This window comes from Sus scrofa, chromosome 1 (assembly GCF_000003025.6).
Source record: "Sus scrofa isolate TJ Tabasco breed Duroc chromosome 1, Sscrofa11.1, whole genome shotgun sequence".
Classification (NCBI taxonomy): domain Eukaryota; kingdom Metazoa; phylum Chordata; class Mammalia; order Artiodactyla; family Suidae; genus Sus; species Sus scrofa.
Window position 1 is genome coordinate 250,005,210 of NC_010443.5, and position 23,428 is coordinate 250,028,637.

At 41.2% G+C, this 23,428-nt stretch overlaps 1 protein-coding gene across 2 annotated transcripts in view; it reads right to left on the reverse strand.

The window, feature by feature from the left end:
• Window positions 235–23,428, reverse strand: part of CTNNAL1 (catenin alpha like 1) — a 73,005-nt gene continuing 49,811 nt past the window's right edge. The window contains exons 11-19 of one of the 2 annotated variants that reach the window (XM_003353601.4): window positions 21,250–21,400; window positions 13,079–13,116; window positions 9,546–9,596; window positions 9,304–9,458; window positions 5,290–5,338; window positions 1,855–1,911; window positions 1,599–1,712; window positions 633–716; window positions 235–497 (exon numbers count right to left, since the gene is read on the reverse strand). In XM_003353601.4, coding sequence (XP_003353649.3) covers window positions 474–497; window positions 633–716; window positions 1,599–1,712; window positions 1,855–1,911; window positions 5,290–5,338; window positions 9,304–9,458; window positions 9,546–9,596; window positions 13,079–13,116; window positions 21,250–21,400 — 723 coding nt within the window. In that variant the 3' untranslated portion in view covers window positions 235–473. The remainder of the gene's footprint in view (window positions 498–632; window positions 717–1,598; window positions 1,713–1,854; window positions 1,912–5,289; window positions 5,339–9,303; window positions 9,459–9,545; window positions 9,597–13,078; window positions 13,117–21,249; window positions 21,401–23,428) is intronic. The other variant, XM_021067276.1, reaches the window with a different exon arrangement.

Here is a 23,428-nt window from a genome sequence, read left to right on the forward strand (position 1 = left end):
GGCTAGGGGTCGAATCAGAGCTGTGGCTGCCAGCCTATGTGATAGTCACAGCAACTTGGGACCTGAGCCTCACTGGCAGCCTACATTATAGTTCACGACAATGCCAGATCCTTAACCCCACTGAGGGGACCAGGGATGGAACCTACGTTCTCATGAATACTAGTCAGGTTCTTTACCACTGAGCCGCAATGGGAACTCCCCAATGTCCCATTTTAAAATCACAGTGCAATTAGAAATATAGCAACTACCACGGCATTTATTAGTTGTCAGAAAGCATCACAATCAGTTTCAGAAAACGTAATCAGAAAATAAAGCATGATTTGTTTGTTTTCTTTAAGAAGTTGTTGAATTTCTGAAATATAAAGGGTCATTGGCTTTCTAAAAATGTCAGCTTTGCCACGTGGTGTTCCAGAGATCTGACCTCAAAATCTTCTCAGGTTTTATCATCCACAGAATCTATCTGTAACTGAGACTCATCTGTTGTTTTCCATCTGAAGCTGAAAAGAATTAAGACAATTAGTTTCTGCTCTGCATTTAAAATAAAAATTGCAAAATCAAATAGTGTCTATTTTCTTTTGCATTTTCCTTTAATTTTTTTTCAATGTGCATTTAAGAGAGCGAAATTATCTCACCTTCTTCAGCAGTTTATAGCAAAGTGAGAGAAGCTGGACCAATATAGCCATCATGGATCTTGTCTTTGTAATACACTTATCAACCTATAGTGACAGAAAGCAAGCAAATCAAATTCTCACAAGGGGGCCTTCAAAAGACTTTATTTAGTTTTCAAATGGTAAAACCTGAGCCCCCAGAACACAGAAGCAGGGACTGCCACCTGAATCTCCCACCAAATTCATGGAACCCCAGGAAGAGTAGATGGAAAATCAGTGTGTTCTATTTCAGACTGTTTAGGGGCTCCTCAAAGGGCACCAAATAGCGGCAGTGAGCCTCCTACTCTGCAATTCCTGGCACTCTACTTTGCTGCATTCACACTCTCTAGGACAAACAGCAGAGGGGTAGGGGTCCTAGTCAGTCAGGTGATGATACTGGGACTGAAGGGTAGTTGCTCAGTGCTATGGAATCAGTCATGTCCCAAAATGAATTTATTTGGTGAACCTACGGCTCCCTGGGGTCAGTTATAACTGCACATGACAGGAGTTCCCGTTGTGGCGCAGTGGTTAACGAATCCAACTGGGAACCATGAGGTTGAAGGTTCGATCCCTGGCCTTGTTCAGTGGGTTAAGGATCTGGCATTGCCATGAGCTGTGGTGTGGGTTGCAGACACGGCTCGGATCCCGCGTTGCTGTGGCTCTGGCATAGGCCGGTGGCTATGGCTCCAATTAGACCCCTAGCCTGGGAACCTCCATGTGCCGTGGGAAAGGCCCAAGAGATGGCAAAAAAAGACAAAAAACAAAACAAAAACAAAAAATTGCACATGACAAATGGTTCTTGCAATCAAGGCAGGAAATATGGAAATAATTATTTTTCTGTGGGTATTTACACTTTTTTGAAGAAAAAGGGGCAGGGCGCTAACTAACAAAAAAAAGGTTAAGTGTGCAAGTTCCTCAAGTGCCTTCTGAAAAACCCACCCTCCCTTTTACCTTTAGAAACACTTGATTCTGCAGAGATGTCTTGGTTATTGTCTGGAGCTGGTGGCATAGAGGAACAAGCTTGTTTATTTCCACAAGAAGCATAAGCTTATCGTCATCTTTCAGCTGAAAGGTAAATAAGAAAATTATAACAACTCCAATGAAACTCCATCTTTTAAACCTTAACTGCCTTTATACCTTACTAATGCACCCTCAGAGTGGGTATTTATGACATGCCCACCACACCAGGCAGGGATACGTGCATTACCTGTTTGGAGAACGCTTGCACACTTGAAGCAAGCTTCAAACCCTCCTCAGCAAAAACCTGGTAGAAAGGAAAAACATCACTGCTTTAGGTGTGTGTCTTCTAGACAGCTCGTAAGAAGTACACTCATGGCTAATTCTCATAGAGAATTTTAAAACTAAAACCTAAACATAAAAGTCTGTCATGAAACTCCTAAGGATTTTTGTTGTACCCAGGAAAACACAAGAGTTAACTGCATCCAGAGGGAAATTTCTGAACCCTGATAGAAGTCCCTGTAGAAGTTCCTCCATGCCTGGACACCTCCGGTTACCGTGGAGGATCACGCAGACATGATACTTAGCCATAAAAATGATGTCTGGGCTTTTGGATGGATCTGAAGCTCATCTCATAATATCCTTAATTATAAAAGGGAGATGAATCTTAGAACATAGGGTCAGGAGGGTCAGATGAGGTCAAAAGCGTTCCTGCTTCCAGCTCAGCAAGATAGAATTTGTCACCCATACACATTCTTCATCCAGCCATTGGAGGGGACCAATCCAGACTGTTTATTCCCTCTTCACCATACATTTTACAATTGAGTGAGGAGAACAGGAGGATGGGAAAGAATACAGAAAACTAAGGTTGGACAGGTAAGACAGGAATAGTCAGGAAGATTACTTTTAAATGGTCCACAGAATCTGCTACAGTGAGAGATACTAGGGCCGCAAAAGGATGGAGATTTAGCTTAAGGCGGCAGCGGTTAGAACGACAAGAGGGCCATCGCCCCACCCTCAACGCCACACTCCCACAGCAGACGTTCCCAGGCCAGGGACTGAACCTGCACCCGAGCTGTAAGGAGAGCCACAGCAGTGATAAGCCAGATTCTTAACCCACTGAGCCATGAGGGAACTCCAAGAACAGGGCACATTTGAGCGTGATTTGTGCAGAAAAATAACAGATCTTGCTCATAAATCAGACAAATAACATGAAGAAGAAGGAGGCAATAATTTCAGGGTTAACTTGAACCCTCTTTCCAACAGCCTTGCTGTCACTAGATAAAGTGGCCTCGAGGTCAAGGAGTCCTTGCATCCTTCCCTGTCCTTTAAGGGGAAACCAATGTGTTTTACACCTGCCTTCAAACCAAAACAGAATGACTCACTCACGCACATGCTCCTCATTTTTCACATCACCACTTTCTACTCTACACAGCGTCTCTTCCTCTCTAGCCTACGAACCCCTGGGGGCAAGGCCCATGTCTCAGAGTATATCCAGGTTTTAAAACCTCCTTAAGGCTGACGATTCCCAAATCTCTCTCCCATTCTCGACCACTCCTGACACCACTCCTGAACATCCTGGTTGAGCAAAACCAAATGCTTGATTTCCACCCTCTAAATCCCTCTCTCAGTAAGTGGCACTGCCATTTACCCTGTTGGTCAAGCCAAAAATCTTTCAAATTTTTTTTTCATGGCCGCAACCATGGCATGTGGGTGTTCCCAGGCCAGAGACTGAACTCACACCACGGCAGCAACCCAAGGCGCTGCAGTGACAATGCTGGGTGTTTAACCCACTGCACCACAAGGGAACGCCCCAAAATCGTTTGTTTTATTTTTTTTTATGGCCACACCTGTGCCATATGGAGGTTCCTAGGTCAGTGACCGAATGGGAGCAGCAGCTGTAGCAATGCAGGATACTTAACCTACTGCATCACAGCAGGAACTCCCCACAAACCTTTTAAAACAGAAGTCCCAGGAGTTCCCTGATGGCTCAGCAGGTTAAGGATCCAGTGTTGTCACTGTTGTGGCTCTGGTTACAGCTGTGGCACAGATTTGATCCCTGGTCTGGGAACTTCTGCATGCCATGGGCAAGACCAAAAAAAGTTACAAAACATAAGTCAGGTCTGTGAAATGCCACTCCCCCTCAAAATACTTGAGGGATTTGAGGGTTGTCCATCGTACTTGAAAAAAAAGTCAAGGTTCTTGCCACGGCTACAGGGACCTCATATGCTGTCACCTCCCTTCTGGCTCACTCCATTCCATCCATGCTTGCCTCCTTGTTGTTCTTCAGACACCTCCAGCCTCCCCCGGCACCTCGGGGCCTTGGCACTTTTCTGCCTGCCTGGAATCTTCTACCTCAAGGTATCCACCTGGCTCATTCTCAACACTCTACTCAAACGTTACCCCCTTAAAGAGGTCTTTTCTGACCACGCCTCTATCACCTCCCTTCTTATCCTACATGATTTTATCTCTAAGAACTTACATATGGGTATTTTATGCGTCATTTTCCACTGTCTATCTGCCCCACTAGAATATCAGCCCCATTGGGTAGGGGCTTCCTTCTGTTCTCTTTGCTCCACAGAGCTCTTCTCCCCAGAGTCTGATGCCCAGAACAAACTCAATGAATATTTGGTGACTATGTCACATAGACAACTCAGCAGACATTGGTGTAATGAATAAGCTAACACAGGAAGAAGCGGATTAGTGGGTCTCTTGCAGTGAAACACCCCCTATGGTGTGGTGTGACTTGGAAGGATATGGATCAAACTGAACAAGATGAATCCAGAATTTATTCCAGCTTTTTTTTTTTTTTTTTTTTTTTTTTAAGGGAACTAGCTCACTTATACTCAACGTTACAGAAGATTCCAAAAGAAATACTTTCTGTAGTTCTTCTGGGTCTGTTGACAATCACCCTCTCCAACTGAAATTGCTTTTGCAAAAAGACTCCATAAAAATACATGGGAATGCCAAAGAAGACTAAACACAGATGATAAAGTGATAGAAATGTCGCTTTTCAAATGCAAGAAATGCCTTTGGTGCTAGAGAGGCAAACAGACGAACATGACAGGGGGAATAAAGGAAAGTTGGAACCCACTCTCCTATCTAAGCCTCCAGGTAAGGGAGTAACTAGAGCTGGGCCTGTGTGGAGTTTCGTGAGACACACGGGGCAGAGGGTGAGTGTTAGTACATCGGTCTCTCCCTGAAGGCCCTAAACCATCAGGAATATGGACACAAACAAGGAACTCACATGTACGGAGAACCTGTAACGGGGTCAAGCCCATGACAGCCGCTTTCTTATGTGTTACCTCATTTAATCAGTATCATTCATCCAATAATGAAGAGGCCAAAACGCTTTGCTAGCATTTAGGAGATGATAAGAGACATGCATCTCCTGACAGGATACTTTCACCTCCTTGTGAAAACCTAAAACTTAATACTGCATCTATTGACTACCAAAGCCCATTCAACTGTATCCCTGTAACATGTAAGTTTTTTCCAGTAAGACAACCAGAGAAGCGCCACAAAATGCTACTGTAAGCCTTCTACTTTTCTACCATTCTTTATGGTACACATGCGTGCACAGGTAAACACACAAACGTGATGCAGTAAATCCTTTAGAAAACTAGGTATTAACAACATTTAGTCCAGAATTAAAGTATGAGCATAATACGGCAATAAAACATACCTCTAGCTGATGAATCAAATCCTGGGAAGTTTTCAGTGGCCCCTCTCCCCTGAAATAAAATGAATCATCAAGGAGGTAAGAAAGAGTTATTGCCTGGAAATTGATTTTATATTAACATTTTGGAGCATTTTGTGTATTAACAGATCCCAACTTTTGAAGAAGAATATTGAGTAGACTACTAATAGTATGACTTTTTTTTTTTTTTTTTTTTTTTTTATCTTTTGTCTTTTTAGGGTCACACCCGTGGCATATGGGTCGAATCGGAGCTACAGCTGCTGGCCTATGCCACAGCCACAGCCACAGCCACACAGGATCCGAGTGGTGTCTGAGACCTACACCACAGCTCACAGATCCTTAACCCATTGAGTGAGGCCAGGGATCAAACCCACAACCTCATGGTTCCTAGTCAGATTCATTTCTGCTGCGCCACCATGGGAACTCCTATTATGACTATTTTTAAAGCAACTTTAATATTTACTATTTCTTAAGGCATTTTAAAATTTTCATCTAAACATTATATATGTTAATTTTATAATGTAAGGAAACAAAATTGACAAGTTATGTATAAGTTTCATTTTTACTTTTAACCTTTTTCATTGTGCTTCATAAGTTAAATATATGAGATCTGATAATGTCTTAACTAAAAGGCCTTTGTTCCATAATGGAAAAGAGATTAGACCCCAAATCAGGAAATTCGCATTTTTTGCTTCTATTTGCAGCTCTGGTAAGCATTCAGCCATTTTTGATGAAGTATGTCATTTAAGTTTCAATCCTGAGTCTATAATATAATCATAATAATATTTGTGCTACCACCCTTGTCAGAAGACTAGAGAATATCACATTGAAAACACCAAGAAGAATTAAGAATCTTACAAAGGAGAAGTAAATTACAACAAAGAGCAACAGAATGCATTGAGAAGAGCAGCTGCGTAGGCAGGAATCAGACCTGAAATCTAGTAGTTACCAGCTCTGCCCCTGGTAGCTATAAAATGTGAACAACATATTTTTATTCCCTGATAAACTATTGTTAGGATCAAATGAAATTATGAAATAGAAACCACTTTATAAACTATAAGGCACTGGTAAGTATGAAATATTTTAAAGCCATAATGCACTAGAAAACCTAAAATATATAAATTATAAAGAAATAGGAGTAATCGTATGTAAATTATAAAGAAATTATATAAATTCTGAAGACAATTGTAATGCAGCCTTACATGCTTCCTACCTAGTCTCTTTGGGATGCATGTCATCCCTTACCACAACTCTTTTTTTTTTTTTTTTTTTTTGCTTTTTAGGGCTGAACCCATGGCACATGGAGGTTCTCAGGCTAGGGATCAAATCAGAGCTACAGCTGCTGGCCTACACCAGAGCCACAGCAATGCGGGATCTCAGCCTCGTCTGTGACCTACACCACAGCTGACAGCAACGCCAGATCCTCAACCCACTGAGCAACGCCAGGGATGGAACCCACATCTTCAAGGGTTCGTTAACTGCTGAGCCATGAAGGGAACACCCCCTTACCACTATTCTGACTCAGAAACAAAGAATGCTGACCATCTAATCCTGAAATATTCTAAAATAAGGAGCAAGAAATAAAAGGAGCAGTCAAAAACAAAAAATTTCACTGATGAATCCTTTATTTGGGAAGATTTTATATACCAAACTACAATATAAATTGCTAAGACAACCTTAAACAAAAGCCTAAAGCAAAGCTATAAAAAAATTGCCCAAGAAGGAGTTCTCATTGTGGCTCAGTGGGTTAAGACCCCGACAATTTCAGTGAGGATGCAGGTTCGATCCCTGGCCTTGCTTAAGGGCTTAAGGATCCAGCATTGCTGCAAGCTGTGGCCTAGGTCACAGAAGTGGCTTGGGTCTGGTGTGGCTGTGGCTGTGGCTGTGGCCTGCAGCAGCAGCTCCAATTCGACCCCTAGCCTGGGACTTTCATATGGTGCAGATGCAGCCGTAAGAAGAAAAAAAAAAAAATTGCCCAGGAAAACTGCAAAACTGGATACTGTGAGGGCAAACAGATGAGTCTTAGAAAGAAGGAATTCGATGAGGCTGGGAAACCATAGTCTTAAGGGAAAACAGAAAAGAATCGTTTGGGGAAAAACAGGTATACTGACAGGGTGGGAAGAGAACAAAGCCAGCTTGAGATTCTGCTACAATTGTCTTACTTGCCAAAACGGCACAAGGTGTCATCCACTACAGAAAATCTGTTTTCTTTGCCAGAACTTCAGTGGTTCCTGTCCAATAATCATGTTATTGTGGTAAGAAGCCCCACCGCACAGGGCGTTAGTTATCTCTTCTCCTCATAATGCAGCCTTTTCGGTCTTTTTAGTGACTCTGAGAAAAACAACTGGACTTGGTACCTCTTTCTTTTTTCCTTGTTCTCTTGGTAGTAAAGGTGCCTTTGGGAGATGCTTGGTCTTCCAAGTTTTAAGAGAGACATTCTGCCCCTATGGGCAAGATTTCTTTTTTTTTCATTCCGTCCTTTTTTTTTTTTTTTGGTTTTTTTAAGGGGTTGCTCCTGTGGCATATGCAGATTCCCAGACTAGGGGTCTAATCGGAGCTGTAGCTGCCAGCCTACGCCAGAGCCACAGCAACTCGGGATCCGAGCCGCATCTGCAACCTACACCACAGCTCACAGCACCGCCAGATCCTTAACCCACTGAGCGAGGCCAGGGATCAAACCCGCAACCTCATGGCTCCTAGTCAGATTCAAGTTTCTGTCTGCTGTGCCATGACAGGAACGTCTCATGCTATCTTATTTTAAGCCTGGAAGTTCCCAGGCCAAGGATCAAACCTGAGCCACAGTAGTGACAACACCAAACCTGCTAGGCCACCAGGGAACTCCAAGATTTCTTAATTCTAGGGATTGTTTTTAAAAACCTACTTGCCTGTGCCATAAACCACATTATTCAGTATCAGCATTATCAATGTAAATGTTACTGGCCCCTATCTGCCTATTCTTTTTTGCTTATTTTTCATTTTGCTCAGAACTTGGGTGGGGAAGGGGGGCTATTTATTTTCATTTATTGAGCCCCAAGCCCTATGCAGTTGTAGAGATCCCAATTACTTCAACTGAGCTTCAGACCAAACAGATTACATTCCAGAATACTGAAACAACATGCAGGTGTGAACCACTGCTGGTTATACTTTCAAAATCAAAATGAATAGGAGAGGTGTTCTCTTGTGGGGCAGCAGGATAAATATCCAGCACTGTCACAGCAGCAGCTCAGGTTGCTGCTGTGATGCGGGTTCAATCCCTGGCCCGCGAACTTCACGGCTCTAATCTTTGATCTGTGCCTAATCAGTCACTGTGTACAAATTTAAAAGGCATGTTTTCTAACCTTACTGAGCTGGCTGGGAGAGACACTGATACATAAGAATGAAACAGCACAATGCAAAATCATTTCAAAATTATGGAAGGAATGGGACACCAGCTTAGAAAAGGATCTCTTATAAATCTAAATCCTAGTTAAATAAATGTCTTGTTGCATTCATTTAGCTGTTATAAGAACTACTTAGTCTTTTTAGCATACATTTGAAACTGACTTTAACCTGTCAATGATGTAACATGGCATTTTTTCTTTATACCAAATATCATTAAATTCATATTATTTTATTTTTTGCTTTTTAGAGCCACATCCTTGGGATACGGAAGTTCCCAGGCTAGGGGAAAACTGGAGCTACAGCTGCCAGCCAGCCTACACCACAGCCACAGCAATGCCAGATCCAAGCCACATCTGTGACCTACACTACAGCTCACGGCAATGCTGGATCCTTAACCCACTGAGTGGGGCCAGGGATCAAACCTGCATCCTCATGGATACTAGTTGGGTTTGTTAAGAATATATTTTTCAAAGAAACGTTGCTATTGGTAGTGGTTTCTACCAGTAAGTAAGCATCTGTGGGTGAGCCTGAGCCACAACAGGAACTCTCTAGACACTTTTCCTTTGTACCAGATATCATTACATTCATTTTAAAAGATCAAAACATAACCACATTTACCTGGTAAATAAATACAGAGAATAGGCCATGCTGGACATGTTCCGTCCATATCGAACAATCTCATTCTCCTGATCCTCCCACTTCTCAATCTCACAGTTGGCATCAGAGGTGAGCAAGCCCACCTTGAGTCCAACCTTTGCTACCCTGGCTTGCTCCTACAAAACACACATTTTAGTCACAACAATGAAGTCACTGTAAAAGGAAGACTAGAAATAAGACTATTACAAGGAAAAGGGTCTTACCTCAGAGTCAGGCTTGTCTGGCTTTACTGATTTAAGGTTTGCATTATTCTTCTGTGACAATAAAAAGATTGGTTCATTTTAAAAAGCAGTACAATTAATTGTGAGGAAATGCAATAGTAACAAAAAGCATAGCAAGTACCTGTAATAAAATTTTAATTTAAAAATTTTCAAGAGTTCCTGTTGTGGTTCAGCAGAAACGAATCCGACTAGCAACCACGAGGTTGTGGGTTTGATCCCTGGCCTTGCTCAGTGGGTTAAGGATCCGGTGTTGCCAAGAGCTGTGGGGTAGGTCGAAGATGCAGCTTGGATCCCAAGTTGCTGTGGCTGTGGCGTAGGTTGGCAGTTGTAGCTCTATTTGACCTCTAGACTGGGAACTTTTATTTTTGTCTTTTGTCTTTTTAGGGCCACACTTGTGGCATATGGAGGTTCCCAAGCTAGGGGTCAAATCGGAGCTATAGCTGCTGGCCTATGCCACAGCCACAGCCACATGGGATCTGAGCCGTGTCTGAGACCTACACCACAGCTCATGGCAACACCCGATCCTCAATCCACTAAGCGAGGCCAGGGATCGAACCTGCAACCTCATGGTTCCTAGTCAGATTCGTTTCCACTGTGCCAAGACGAGAACTCCCTAGCCTGGGATCTTTCATATGCTGTGGATGTGGCCCTAAAAAGCAAAATAAATAAATAAATAAATAAAGCCAAAAAAAAAAAAATCTATGTACAACAGATAATCAGCCCTCTGTATCTGCAGTATCTGTGGTTCCACATCTGTGGATTCAACCAATTCCACAGCATACCACGTACTACTGAAGAAAAAAAAACTCCACACATAAGTGGACCCCAAGCTTAAACATATGTTGTTCAAGGGTCAAATGTAATTGGAAAGACTCTATTAACATGTGAGTTGCGCTTGGAACAAGTAGTTAGTGAGAAATATGGAGCTGGGGAAAGCAGATCTGTGCCCTAAGAAACACTTAAAGACTTCTGCAGTCATCTCATAGTCTAATTATTATACCCTGAAACGTCCCTAGCCCCTCTGTTGAATTATTCCTTAAGAAAAGATGTAATAGGAGTTCCCGTCGTGGCGCAGTGGTTAACGAATCCGACTAGGAACCATGAGGTTGCGGGTTCGATCCCTGCCCTTGCTCAGTGGGTTAACGATCCGGCGTTGCCGTGAGCTGTGGTGTAGGTTGCAGACGCGGCTCGGATCCCGAGTTGCTGTGGCTCTGGTGTAGGCCGGTGGCTACAGCTCCGATTCGACCCCTAGCCTGGGAACCTCCATATGCCTCGGGAGCGGCCCAAGAAATAGCAACAACAACAACAAAAAAGACAAAAGACAAAAAAAAAAAAAAAAAGAAAAGATGTAATAAGATTAACTATTATATGTAGCTTTCAAAATGTTCCTAGTTAGGACTCTGGAATTCAATTCCTTTAACCAGTCTGCCCTTTGGAAGGCTCCATTTCAGCACTCTAGTTTCATTGACATCTGGATTCCTAATTCTATGTCCCAGGTTATATAGGAGATTATATTTAGGGTTTAAGATTTAATATTTGAATCAGCATGTTTGATGGCCCCTATTTTTGAAAGAGCACATTTGTTTTTATGTAGGCTCCTTGGAACTCAGAATACATGCCCCCCAGGGGAGGTGAAAACACTATACACTAGTAGTTAGGGTCCAGGCTCACCCACAGATGCTTACTTACTGGTAGAAACCCCTACCAATAGCAACGTTTCTTTGAAAAATATATTCTTAAGTTCTCTACAGATGGCAGCCCCAGTTGGGCATTCCTCTCATTCTGAGATCTGGTGGGGTCTCCCCTAGTTGGGGCAGGAGTTCCAGAACAGCTGGGTTAATAGAGATCAAGGGGCCAGGAGCTGCAGAGAGCCATTTATTTTTCAAAGGAAACATTTATTTAAACCACACACACAGAATATATCCATATATATGTACACAAATTATAAATTATGATAAAACATGTGTTTGTTTAGCTTAGGAAGATACCTTAGCAAGCTGAGGTACTCCTGCTGGCTTGCGCTAAACCCAGAGTCCTGGTACACTGTTGGAAGATTTGGCTCAATGGCTTCAGTCAGCATGTACAATATTAAGATGGTAAATTTATCAGAAAATAAAGACCCTGGAAAGCTATTGCAATTGATGACAAATTTTATCTATGAGTTAGTTTTCAAGGAAAAAAGGATGTATAATAGATTCCAGAGAAGACCAAATTCTTAGACGACAAAAAAGAAGGATTAAATTTGAGAGAAATCTGTTCTTTATACATATGTCAGGAAGAGGAGAGACAACTAAAAAATAATTTCTAGACTACAGACATAACAAATCACAAGTCAGCCTTTCTCTCCCATTCTGTTAGGCACAATGGAGAAACACTTACTATACCTCTTGTAAAGAATGGCTGTTAATGGCTGAGGAGAGAAAAGGTTCTTGCTGCGAGGGGGTTTCGTGGGGAAGTCTTGTAATGAAATCATTAGAGTGATGTTGAAATCATTAGAGAGCTACTTTCAGCAATGGATATGGGTGCCTTATATGTGTGCCAGGGAATTCAGCTTGAAAACTGAGCACTGTTCACTCCAGGTCTCAGGAAGTGAGTAAAACATGAAAAAAAGAAAGAAAGAAAAAAAAAGGATACCTTCGAGGCATATGTGTATTTCTCCATTGTTTCCCTTACTATTATCATGACTTATTACTTCTGCCACCATTTTCACTGCAGAACAGGACAGCCTCAACTTTTTTCTTTTGTTCTATCCCATAGTTTATATTTGCTCATTTAACAGAGCCCTTCTGAGATTTTTTAATGCTGTTGACTATAGAAGAAATGGGAGGAGGTAAAGGATAGAAAGTAACTCCAGGGAGTCGCTATACACACACACACACACAGGCTGCCTCATAGGTTCATTTGAAAATAGATGATCAATGATCTCTTTGGCTCTTCCTGTCGCATCATCTGCATCTTCTTCCTTTGTCCAGTAGTTTTTATTATTTTTATTTTTAGGAATTATTATATTAAAGTATTTAATGAAGACTGAAAAGATTTGCCTGAAAACATACAGAATCCATCTTAATAATGTAACCAAGTTTGCCATCTAGTGGGCACTATTCTGCAATGCAGTCCGTTTCAGCTGTCTAAGCTAAAACATGTCAAGTCTCTACATATATATAGCATGGCATGTTTTCATCATGGTAGAAAGCATTAAGAAAGTTTTTAGTTTGCATAAAATGGTTCCAACACAACCTTGTGAATTAGCACCAAGACACAAGGAACAAAAAGACCACTAACTTCTTATTAACCATAAAATCTGTTGCCTATTCTCTTAACTGCCCAAACCCACCGCAAATAACCAGACTGTGGGCTCCATCTAGATTGCTACTCAGAATGACAATCCTGAACAGTCGGGATTTAATATCCCAGCTTTGTTTTTGTAATGTCAATCAGAGGCGATTGGGGGGAGTAACAAAAGGCAACAAAAGCATAATTTAAATTCTGAATAAAAACAAAACTCCTCTACTTACCATTGGCTTTGGAAGTGAAAGGTAGCCATACTTCTCTCCTATAAATAACACATATAACTTGAAACACATTTTCCATTGTTCAATTTAAATTAAAAAATACTATTAAATAGCAACATCGGGACATTAGTTTTGAAAATTTCCTCTATTAATTACATGTAACTGAAAAACAAAATTGTAATTTGGTTGGTGAACATGAAAACCGTCAACAGTCGTATCTCTAACGCATCTATGTTGGCCACTCTCTATCTCCCTCAGCATAACGGCAAAAAGGCAAAATATCTCACTGACAGTTACTTCTATTTATCAGTGGCTTCATTCACAGTGAATTCTCTTAGCGGCCTGCCTCTAATGAAACCAGATTCTCCTTTTATCACTACCAGTTGTCAGCTTTGGCTTCCTTTTCTGCAAGTACCAGATGAAATCATTCACAGCTAACCTCATAACATATTCTCCTGGTCGGGAAAGATGAAAACGCTGGAGTAAAGATAGGAGGATGAAATAAAGCAAATAACCATCTTCTGGCTGATAACTAACACATGGCAGGAAGCACAATAACTATGGAAAGGAAGGAGATGTGTAAACCCACTTCATCCCTGCACTTTCATTTTTCCAGCTTCTGGATCACATATAAAGTCAGGTTACAGTGGAGGATGGGGTAAGAATAAAAGATATGATTTGAACAGTAATTACCTCTTAAGTTCAATGAAAGGAAGTATGTTCAGCTATAATAATAGTAGGTGGAACCGTGATATTACTGATACTCAACCACTTTGAAATACAAAAATAGTAATTTCTTTTTTTTTTTTTTTTTTTTGTCTGCATCCGGAGCACATAGGAGTTGCCAGGCCAGAGACTGAAGCCGCACCACAGCAGTCACCCAAAGCACTGCAGTAACAATGCCAGATCTTTAACCTGCTGTTCCACAAGGGAACTCCCCAAAACAGTAACTTCATATGGTTCCACTGGCGAAAGTAGTATAAGAGCATTAGGAGGTTCCTGTCATGGCACAGAGGAAACGAATCTGACCAGGAACCATGAGGTGGTAGGTTCGATCCCTGGCCTCGCTCAGTGGGTTAAGGATCCGGCATTGCCACGAGCTGAGGTTTAGGTTGAAGATGTGGCTCGGATTCCACGTTGCTGTGGCTGTGGTGTAGGCTAGTGGCTAAAGCTCTGATTAGACCCCTAGCTTGGGAACCTCCATATGCCACAGGCATGGCCCTAAAAAGCCAAAAAATAAAAATAAAAATAAATAAAGAGCATTAAAACGCTTCCTTTCTTAGAGAATGGCTTTTTTCTTCTTTTGGTCTTTTTTTTTTTGCTTTTTAGGGCTGCACCCAAGGCATATGGACATTCCCAGGCTAGGAGTCCAATCGGAGCTACAGCTGCTGCCCTACACCACAGCCACCACAATGCCAGATCCGAGCCTTGTCTATGATCTACACCACAGCTCACAGCAATACTGGATTCTTAACCCACTGAGTGAGGCCAGGGATCGAACCTGCAACCTCATGGTTACTAGTTGGGTTTGTTAATCACTGAGCCATGATAGTAACTTCTTTTTTTTTTTTGAATGACTATTACATGAACAGGGTGAACTTGCTCACAACATATTTAAAGTTTCATAAAGAACTGTGCTGTTGGAGTTCCCGTCATGGCACAGTGGTTAACGAAGCCAACCATGAGGTTGCGGGTTCAATCCCTGTCCTCGCTCAGAGGGTTAAGGATCCGGCATTGCTGTGAGCTGTGGTGTAGGTTACAGACACAGCTCGGATTCCGAGTTGCCATGGCTGTGGTGCAGGCCCGCAGCTACAGTTCCGATTATTCCTAGCCTGGGAACCTCCATATGCCGCAGATGCGGCCCCAGAAAAGACAAAAATAAAAATAAAAAAAGAACTGTGCTGTTGAATATGGAGTCCAACAGCCAATGTGACTATTAAGCAGTTGAAACAGGCCAGTTTGAATTGAGATGTGTTCTAAAAATAAAATATGCATTAAATTTTGAAGACTTAATGTAAAGAATAAAATGTAAAATAACTCTGGTAATTTTTAAATATTGGCCATAAACTGAAATAATATTTTAGATACCCTGGGTTAAATTAAAAATATTAAAATGAATTTCATCTGTTTCTTTTAAAATTTTCCTTGGGCCTCTGAGAAAGTTCTAACTTCCATATGTGGCTTGCATTATATTTCTATTGGACAGTGTTGATCCAGAGGACAAAGTGTCATTAAGAGTCAGCTAATAGTGGAGTTCCCATTGTGGTGCAGTGGAAAGGAATCTGACTACGAACTGTGAGGTTGCAGGTTTAATCCTTGGTCTCGCTCAGTGGGTTAAGAATCTGGCATTGCCATGAGCTGTGGTGTGGGTCATAGATGTGTCTTGGATCTGACGTGGCTGTGGCTATGGTTTAGACCGGCAGCTGTAGCTCTGATTGGACCCCTAACCTGGGAACCTCCATATGCTGTGAGTGTGGCCCTAAAAAGCAAAAAAAAAAAAAAAAAAAAGACTCAGCTAATAGCAGTTGGGAAGAGTTTTTTGTTGTTTTTTTTCAATTATATTTATTGCCCATGCACTTTATAAAATGAGAAAAGGGCTGCTGGAAGAAACTTGAAAGAGACTTTAGAAATTTCAACAAAACAAACAAAAAAGCCTCGAATTTCTAGATATAGAAACTGCATAGTATTTCAAAATAAAAATTCTGCAATGCAGCCTTCATGTGATGTGTGCTTTTGTAAAAACACAAGAGAAAAAAATAGATAAACATATCCATAACATATCCAAGAACCAAATCATATCCTGTAAATAAAAAACCTCATAGCAGTAAATTCTATGTCAGAGAAGAGTTTGATGATTCAAATCATTTCTTTGTCATGTCAGAATTGAAAGGGTATTTTTTTATTAATAGTTTTCTGTTCTCAAGATCATGAGAGAACAACACAACTTAAACGGAAAGAGGTTATTTCCATGCCCCGTCTCAGCCCTAAAGTGAAGTGTCTTATTTATCAGTGAGACGATTAACAAAGGTGGTCTCCAAGTCACTCAGAATCTCAAAGTTCACCATCTCTCAATTCAAAGTCTGACTCCTGCCTACAATATTCCTAAAAAGTGGTCTTAATAAGCTATAGAAGAGGGACTCTTAATGACAGTTTGTCCTCCGGATCAGCACTGTCCAACAGAACTATATTTGGGTATAGTTGGCTTAGGTGAGCAAGCCTGTATTACCTACCACAGTAATGCTCAGAGTGCCCATGATCCTGAAACGGTCACATTTATAGTCAAGGGAATTTAAAAGAAAAAAAGCCAACTGTTTCAACTCTTATTTCTCCAAGATGCAACAGAGTTAGATAAACCAGAAGGTGAGGGGAAATGAATGCTATGAAAAGAGAGCCTTTATATAATCTGGTTTATTGCCATAAACATTTCCCAATTTTTGGAGTTCCCATCGTGGCTCAGTGGTACAGACCAGACTGGTATCCATGAGGACACGGGTTCAATTCCCTGGTCTTGCTCAGTGGGTTAAGGATCTGGTGTTGCCGTGGTGTAGGTTGCAGATTCGGCTCGGATCCCATGTTGCTGTGGCTGTGGCATAGGCTGGCAGCTGTAGCTCTGATTCAGCCCCTAGCCTGGGAACCTCCATGTGCCCCGAGTACAGCCCTGAAAAGACAAAGGACAAAAAAAAAATTTCCCCAATTATTAACCATCTAGCAGTTCCAAGCCCTGTGGCCCTCTTATACGTAGTGCTTTGTTTTGCTCTATTTTTGTTCTTTTTGGGGGGAGGGGGGCTGTACCTATGGCATTTGCAAGTTCCCAGGCCAAGGATTGAACCCATGCCACAGCGGTAACACCAGCAGCTGCAGTGACAACACCAGACCCTTAAGCTGCTGGACCACAAGACAATACCTGCTCTCTATTCCCATACTTTGATTGTGAAATAGAGTTTTAACTAAAGAACAATCCCCGCCCCCCCGCTCCACTCCTTGGCTAAGAAGGCAGCTGCAAGCCTTTCCAGCTATGCTCGTCACTATATTGTCACTATACCACCCTTCTTGCAATAATGTAACAACTGTGTGCCCTATGTCCAAGCCAGCAGCCCTGCTAATCATGTACCCAACATTGCTTATCAGTTCCAATTCTGTAACCTTGCTTGCTCAGTTTCTTAGGGAGGAACACTGTCTGCTTGGGGATGGGGGGAGGTCCGGGATGCTTACATGGGAAAATCAAGACCTTGTAGTGTATAAAAGTTACTGAGAACAAAGACCTGGTGCTCAGACTCTGGAGGTGACTCCTCTGAGCCCGCACCGGTGCTGAATAAACCTTGCTTTTCCATATCTCCGAGTGCTGTTTGTCTCCTTCCACTGCCATGGTTTTTGCGGTTTCTGCAACAGTTGGACTCAGAACAGTTTCCAAATGGAGGATAATTGCAAAACTGATCCATTTTTCAGATAGTTTTCCCCCAAATATTATGCAGCTAAACTTGGTTCTCTCTCCCCCAGTTTTATATAACTCAAGTAATAATTTCTTAAGTTGATTAAAAATACCAAAAATGATGAATCTGTGTCATTTTATCATTAATTGTCTAGAGGTTTTTTTTCCTAGACATGTCTAATTATTACCATTGATTCTAAGCAGAGCAAGAATATATTGAATCAATTATGTTTGGCTGTCAAATTAAAGAGGAAGCATAAATAAATATTTCTATCTGATGAAAGCATGTTATAAACATTAGAAGCAATTGGAAAAATATATTTGGTACAGATTTTCATACATAGAATTGCTTTGGAAGCACTGTCTTCACATGAGTATGCTAAGTTTAGTACTCCATAAATCCTTTGTTTAAACAACACGCTTGTTCCGTCTTTACTTCCGAGTTTACAGCTCCAGATGTATTTGGTCCATAATTACATTCAAAAGGATTTCTCATAACAACCTAACTGCTGTCCATTTTCCATATCCAATGCTTCTCTGTGTCTCTACAAAATAAAGTTAATCCTCCAAGGACAGGAAAGAAAGCCTTATTATTTCACTGAAGATGTGTTAGAGTATTCCTTATTAGAAGTTCTTATAATTAGGAGTTCCTGTCGTGGCTCAGTGGTTAACCAATCTGACTAGGAACCATGAGGTTGCGGGTTCGATCCCTGGCCTCAGTGGGTTAAGGATCCGGCATTGCTGCGAGCTGTGGTGTAGGTTGCAGACATGGCTTGGATCCCAAGTTGCTGTGGCTCTGGTGTAGGCCAGCAGCTACAGCTCTGATTATACCCCTAGCCTGGGAACCTCCACATGCTGCGGGAGCAGCCCAAGAAATGGCAAAAAAGACAAAAAAAAAAAAAAAAAGTTCTTATAATTAGCTTTTTTGGTACTGGAAAGGGCTTTATATGGCATGGTCAGTCAGAAAACAGTTATGTTCCCTGACCCACTTAAAATTAATCCCTCATCACTGAAAGATGGTAGATTATTAGCTAACCTCAGGGGGAGGACTGGGGTATTTTAGAATTTGGATTAGACCAAACACAGCTGTTGTCCTTAAAGCCTCCATTACCTCTACATTCAATTAATCTTCAAATCCTACAAATATTTCCTGTAAATTTTTTTTTTTTTTTGCTTTTTAGGGCTGCACTGGCATCATGTAGAAGTTCCCAGGCTAGGGGCTGAACTGCAGATGCTGCTGCTGGCCTATACCAGAGCCACAGCAATGTGGGATCTGAGCCACATCTGCCACATACACCACAGCCCTCAGCAATGCTGGATCCCCGAACCGATGAGTGAGGCCAGGGATCGAACCTGCATTCTCATGGATACTAGTAGGATTCGCTTCTGCTCTGCCACAACGGAAACTCCATAAAAATGCTTTTAAAATCAGTCTTCTTTCCTACTATCGTGCCCCAGCATCACTTGTTTGGATGAATCACGCTTGCTTCCAGCTCATACATCCCCCCATTAAGCTCATATTTATCTACAAGCATGTTTCTCTTCCTTTTCATCCCATTTCAGTGAGCAGCAACCCATGCATCCAATCTGCCAAGTGATAAGAGGGGAGCAGACTGTGGAACTGAGCCACTGGCACACCCCCATATACTGAAGCTTAGTCAGATTGACCTCAAAGATGGTTCAAATAGGACAAAGGAAATTCAGCTTCCTTACATAAGGGATAGAATCTACAAGCTAAGAGAGGAAAGCTTCTTTTCGATATTTATTTGTTTAAAATAATCTCAAATTCTAAATGTTGATATACACTCATCACTAAGGGAACGTGGAGTCTTTTTGAGCTGGTCCCTTTTTAATACAAAGACCATGGCTTCCCTGGAGGTTTGGGTAAGAAGGCATAATTTTTGTTGTTTTTTGCTTTTTAGGACTGTACCCAGGCATATGGAAGTTCCCGGGCTAGGGGTTGAATCTGAGCTGTAACTGTGGGCCTATACTACAGCCACAGCAACGTCAGACCCGAGCTGCGTCTGCCACCACCACCACAGCTCACAGCAACGCCAGATCCTTAACCCACTTAGTGAGGCCAGGGATCAAACCCACATCCTCATGGGTACTAGTTGGATTCCTTTCTGCTGTGCCACAGTGGGAACTCTAGGAAGGCATAACTGGATGAAGGCAGAAAAGCCGGAAGACAACGGCTGATTTTCCAGTTCTTGAAACAATCCCAGGAGGCCCTATTGTGAAAGCTGAGGGTCTCAGAGTAAGGAGACAATGACCTAACTCTCAGACTGACTTCAAGTACGAGACTACTACAGGCTCTTTTTCATTGCTTAGCATGTTCTTTGATGTTTATTTGGTTGGCTAACTGATACTCACAAAAGTCAAGATATGCAGAGCAGAACTAAGGTGGCTCAAATACAGCAAAGGCTGTAATAACAGTTATGAGTTATACAAAGAGTAGCAAAGAAAAATCAGAATTGGAAGAATACACTCTGTACAGAAAGCAGTGGGCAGGTGCAAGGTAACAGGCAGGCTTGTCATAGTAACCAGGCAGAATAGGAAGAGCAACGCTGTGACACTGGACTCAGTCTAGTCAACAATGGCTAACGAAATCCAGAGTTGGACTTATTTGTGGGAAAAAGCTGTTCTTATGAGATTCCTGATCACAGTCAGAGGGGGAAAAAAGGCAAGAAATCAAGCAACTCTATCTCAACCCCATTTCTCAATGAACCCCAGACCTGAGACCCCTGGCATCTGCGACCTATACCACAGTTCACAGCAATGCCAGATCCTTAACCCAATGATCAAGGCCAGGGATCAAACCTGCATCCTCATGGATACTAGTCGGGTTCCTTACTGCTGAGCCGCAATGGGAACTCTATCACAGAAATCTTAAAATGTAGGAGAATGGTAAGCATTCATCACACTTCACCAAGTATGTTCTATTTACAAAGTCTACCATTCCCCGACTTTTAAGCAAATCGGCAATTATCCTAAATGGGTATTTAAAAAAAAATATGAAATGTTTAAACGTTCATATTTAGTAGAAATAAATATGTAATTTGATGTTATGATTTTAAATGACATTTTAATTAAAAAAACAAGCATGCTTGACGTAACAGAAACTATTAGAAAGAAAAAAATATAACACATAACTATGAATAACTAGACACACAATACAATGGGAAATAAATAAAACTCCCAGTTGATATTAAAATAAAAAGTAAAAATTATACCTTCTGCACATTGTATGGTGCTATTCTACATGCTATAGAAATACCAATGAACTTACCCACCAAAGGAAATATTCCAAGATTGGGCAGTCATCAAGGAAAGAGATTCCATCCAAGTGGAAGGAAAGCAATTCGAAAATCAAATAACTACATTCATTTCATTATGAAGTTAGTAGAATTAATCAGAGAATTACCGTATTACACAAGACCTTTTGTACTAAAACTAAAAAACAATTTATAAGAAATATAAAATGACTTTATTTCAATAAGAAAACTAGAATGTTAATACTAATTCAAGGAAATCTACTATACTGTTATACAATAATTTATCCTGCTTTGATACTAAAATGAAGGACCAATACTGTTTTTACAATTTTTTGTGGAAGATTCTTCACTATAAAAATAACCTAACTGGGTTATAACAAGTTATTAATTTTGCATCTGAGGTTTAACATTTAAAAACTAACAGTTACATTAAAATACTAATATATTTCAATATGTGGACAGTTTCCCACCTCGTCTTCCTTCAAACACATCATTGATTTCTCTCAGCAGTGTTGACAGGTCACTAATTTGGGATTCCCAGGCTTCACAAAATACATCTAGATTTTCTTTGGCAATTTTACTAGATGGATGCAACGTCAAAGTTTCAGCAGCAGAAATTATCTGAAGAAACACAATATACACAGGTGTGAGTTGCAAAATCTTAGCTGTCAGATTCACACTGGAAACCACACTTAGGTCTGAACTGTTCAAATCAACTCAATACACAACTACGAAGCACTTTCGACACATAAGCCCCATGATGGGCAATATGGACATACAGAGTAGAACAAAACTTACTGTTTCTTAGTCTTATCTACAGATCAATAGTGTGCATTATTGTGCACAAGCCTTTATTCAGGGAGCAATTATCTTTAGTCAAGGAAAGCTCTGCTTCCAAAAAGTTATTTCCATAGCATGATTTGAAGAGTCTGCAAAGAGTGTACTGTAACCTGCAGTAGAAGAGACGGTGCAGTAGTGGTAGTAGTAACAATAGTGGTAGTGGTGGTAGCAGCCACAGTAGTGCTGGTATTGGTACTGGTAATAGGAGAAGTAGTAGTAGTGGGTAGTAGTGGTGCTGGTAATGGTAGGAGCAGTAACATATGCACCCACCTATGAGCACATGGTACAGAGAGCCTCGAGGTACTGAGTTAGGTACGTGATATATTAGTATTAACCCTCCAAAACACACAAACGAACACTGCTCTTCCCAATTAAGCATCATTACCATTTTACAGCTAGAGAAACTGAGGCTCAAAGATACCAAGTAACCAATATATGGCTATTCATTCACATGCTATCTTCAAGGCACTGCACCCATGTTCCACGTGCTGGGGAAACAGTTGTGAATGAAATACATAAATGTTCCTCTCTTCATGGGGCTCCCATTATAATGTGGGAGAGACAGACAATTAAACACATGCAAGGAAATCATGAGATATCTTAAAAGATGACAAATGACAAGTACAAGAACAGAGGGTAAGGAGGATGGGGGGTGAGGTAGTCATAGTATTTTAAGTTAGGTGGTCACCTGAAAAGGTGGCATGAAAGAAAAGAACTGAAGGCGAGGGAGCCACAGATTGAGGTGGGAACATTTCTGGTATGTTCTAACAACAGCCAGTAAGCCCGTGTGACGACTGACACACAAAAAAGGAAGGGCATTGATGGCCGTGTGATGCAGAAACATGCAGAGTAACGATGGATTTTTATTCCGAGTGGGACAGGAAGTCACCGAAGAGCTTTCAGAAACTGCTATGTAATAGAAAAGAATATGAGAAAGAATATAGAATATATATCTAAAGTATATAAAACATATATGCAGAATACATAGAATATAGTAAAGAATATATATATTCTTTTTCATATTCTTTTCCATTACATATCAGCTTATGAAAAAGAACATTTATGTACATATATACATACATATAAAACTGACTCATTTTGCTGTAGACTAGAAACTAACACAACATTGTAAACGGACAATACTTCAATTTCAAAAAAAGGAAAGAGAACCTGAAAACTGATATGATCAGGGACAGGCTGCCTTCAAGAGAATTAGACCTAGGTGCTCCTCCTGGGTGGGCACAGTCCCACAGGCACAGGCTTGACAAGCAGGTGGCCACTGTATGAGTGGAACAAGGTTCCCCATCTTCAGGGAAGGGAGGCACATGCCTCACAAGTGGACCATGAGCTAGATTCAGCAGTGCTGCCCTCCTGACCAGGAGCCACTGCACAATGTGCAAACTGTTCAACTGTGTCTTGGATGTGATCTAACATTATAAAGGAAATATAAATATGATATTGCTAAGGCAGGGATAGCCAGAAATAATATAAATTATCCTTGATGCATGCTCTATTTCCTTAAAGTATCCCTTTGTGAGAAAGATGGCCAAGATTCGGAATAAAAGCTGAGGCTATGGCAACAGAAAAAGCTTCTTGGGTTCTGGAAATTGACAACAGGCTCAATCTATTCCCACCCTGGGAAAGAAAATATGGCTTTTCCTAATATCTTTGCAGCAGTGAAAATAGTAAATAGAGAATTAAAACCAAATAGCAAGTAGGGCCTGAGCAAAAGCTGAGTGCAAAGGGCAGGAGAGCCAAACTTTAGTTCTACTGAAATAGATTTACAGCAAAAGCAAGTAGGAGGACTCC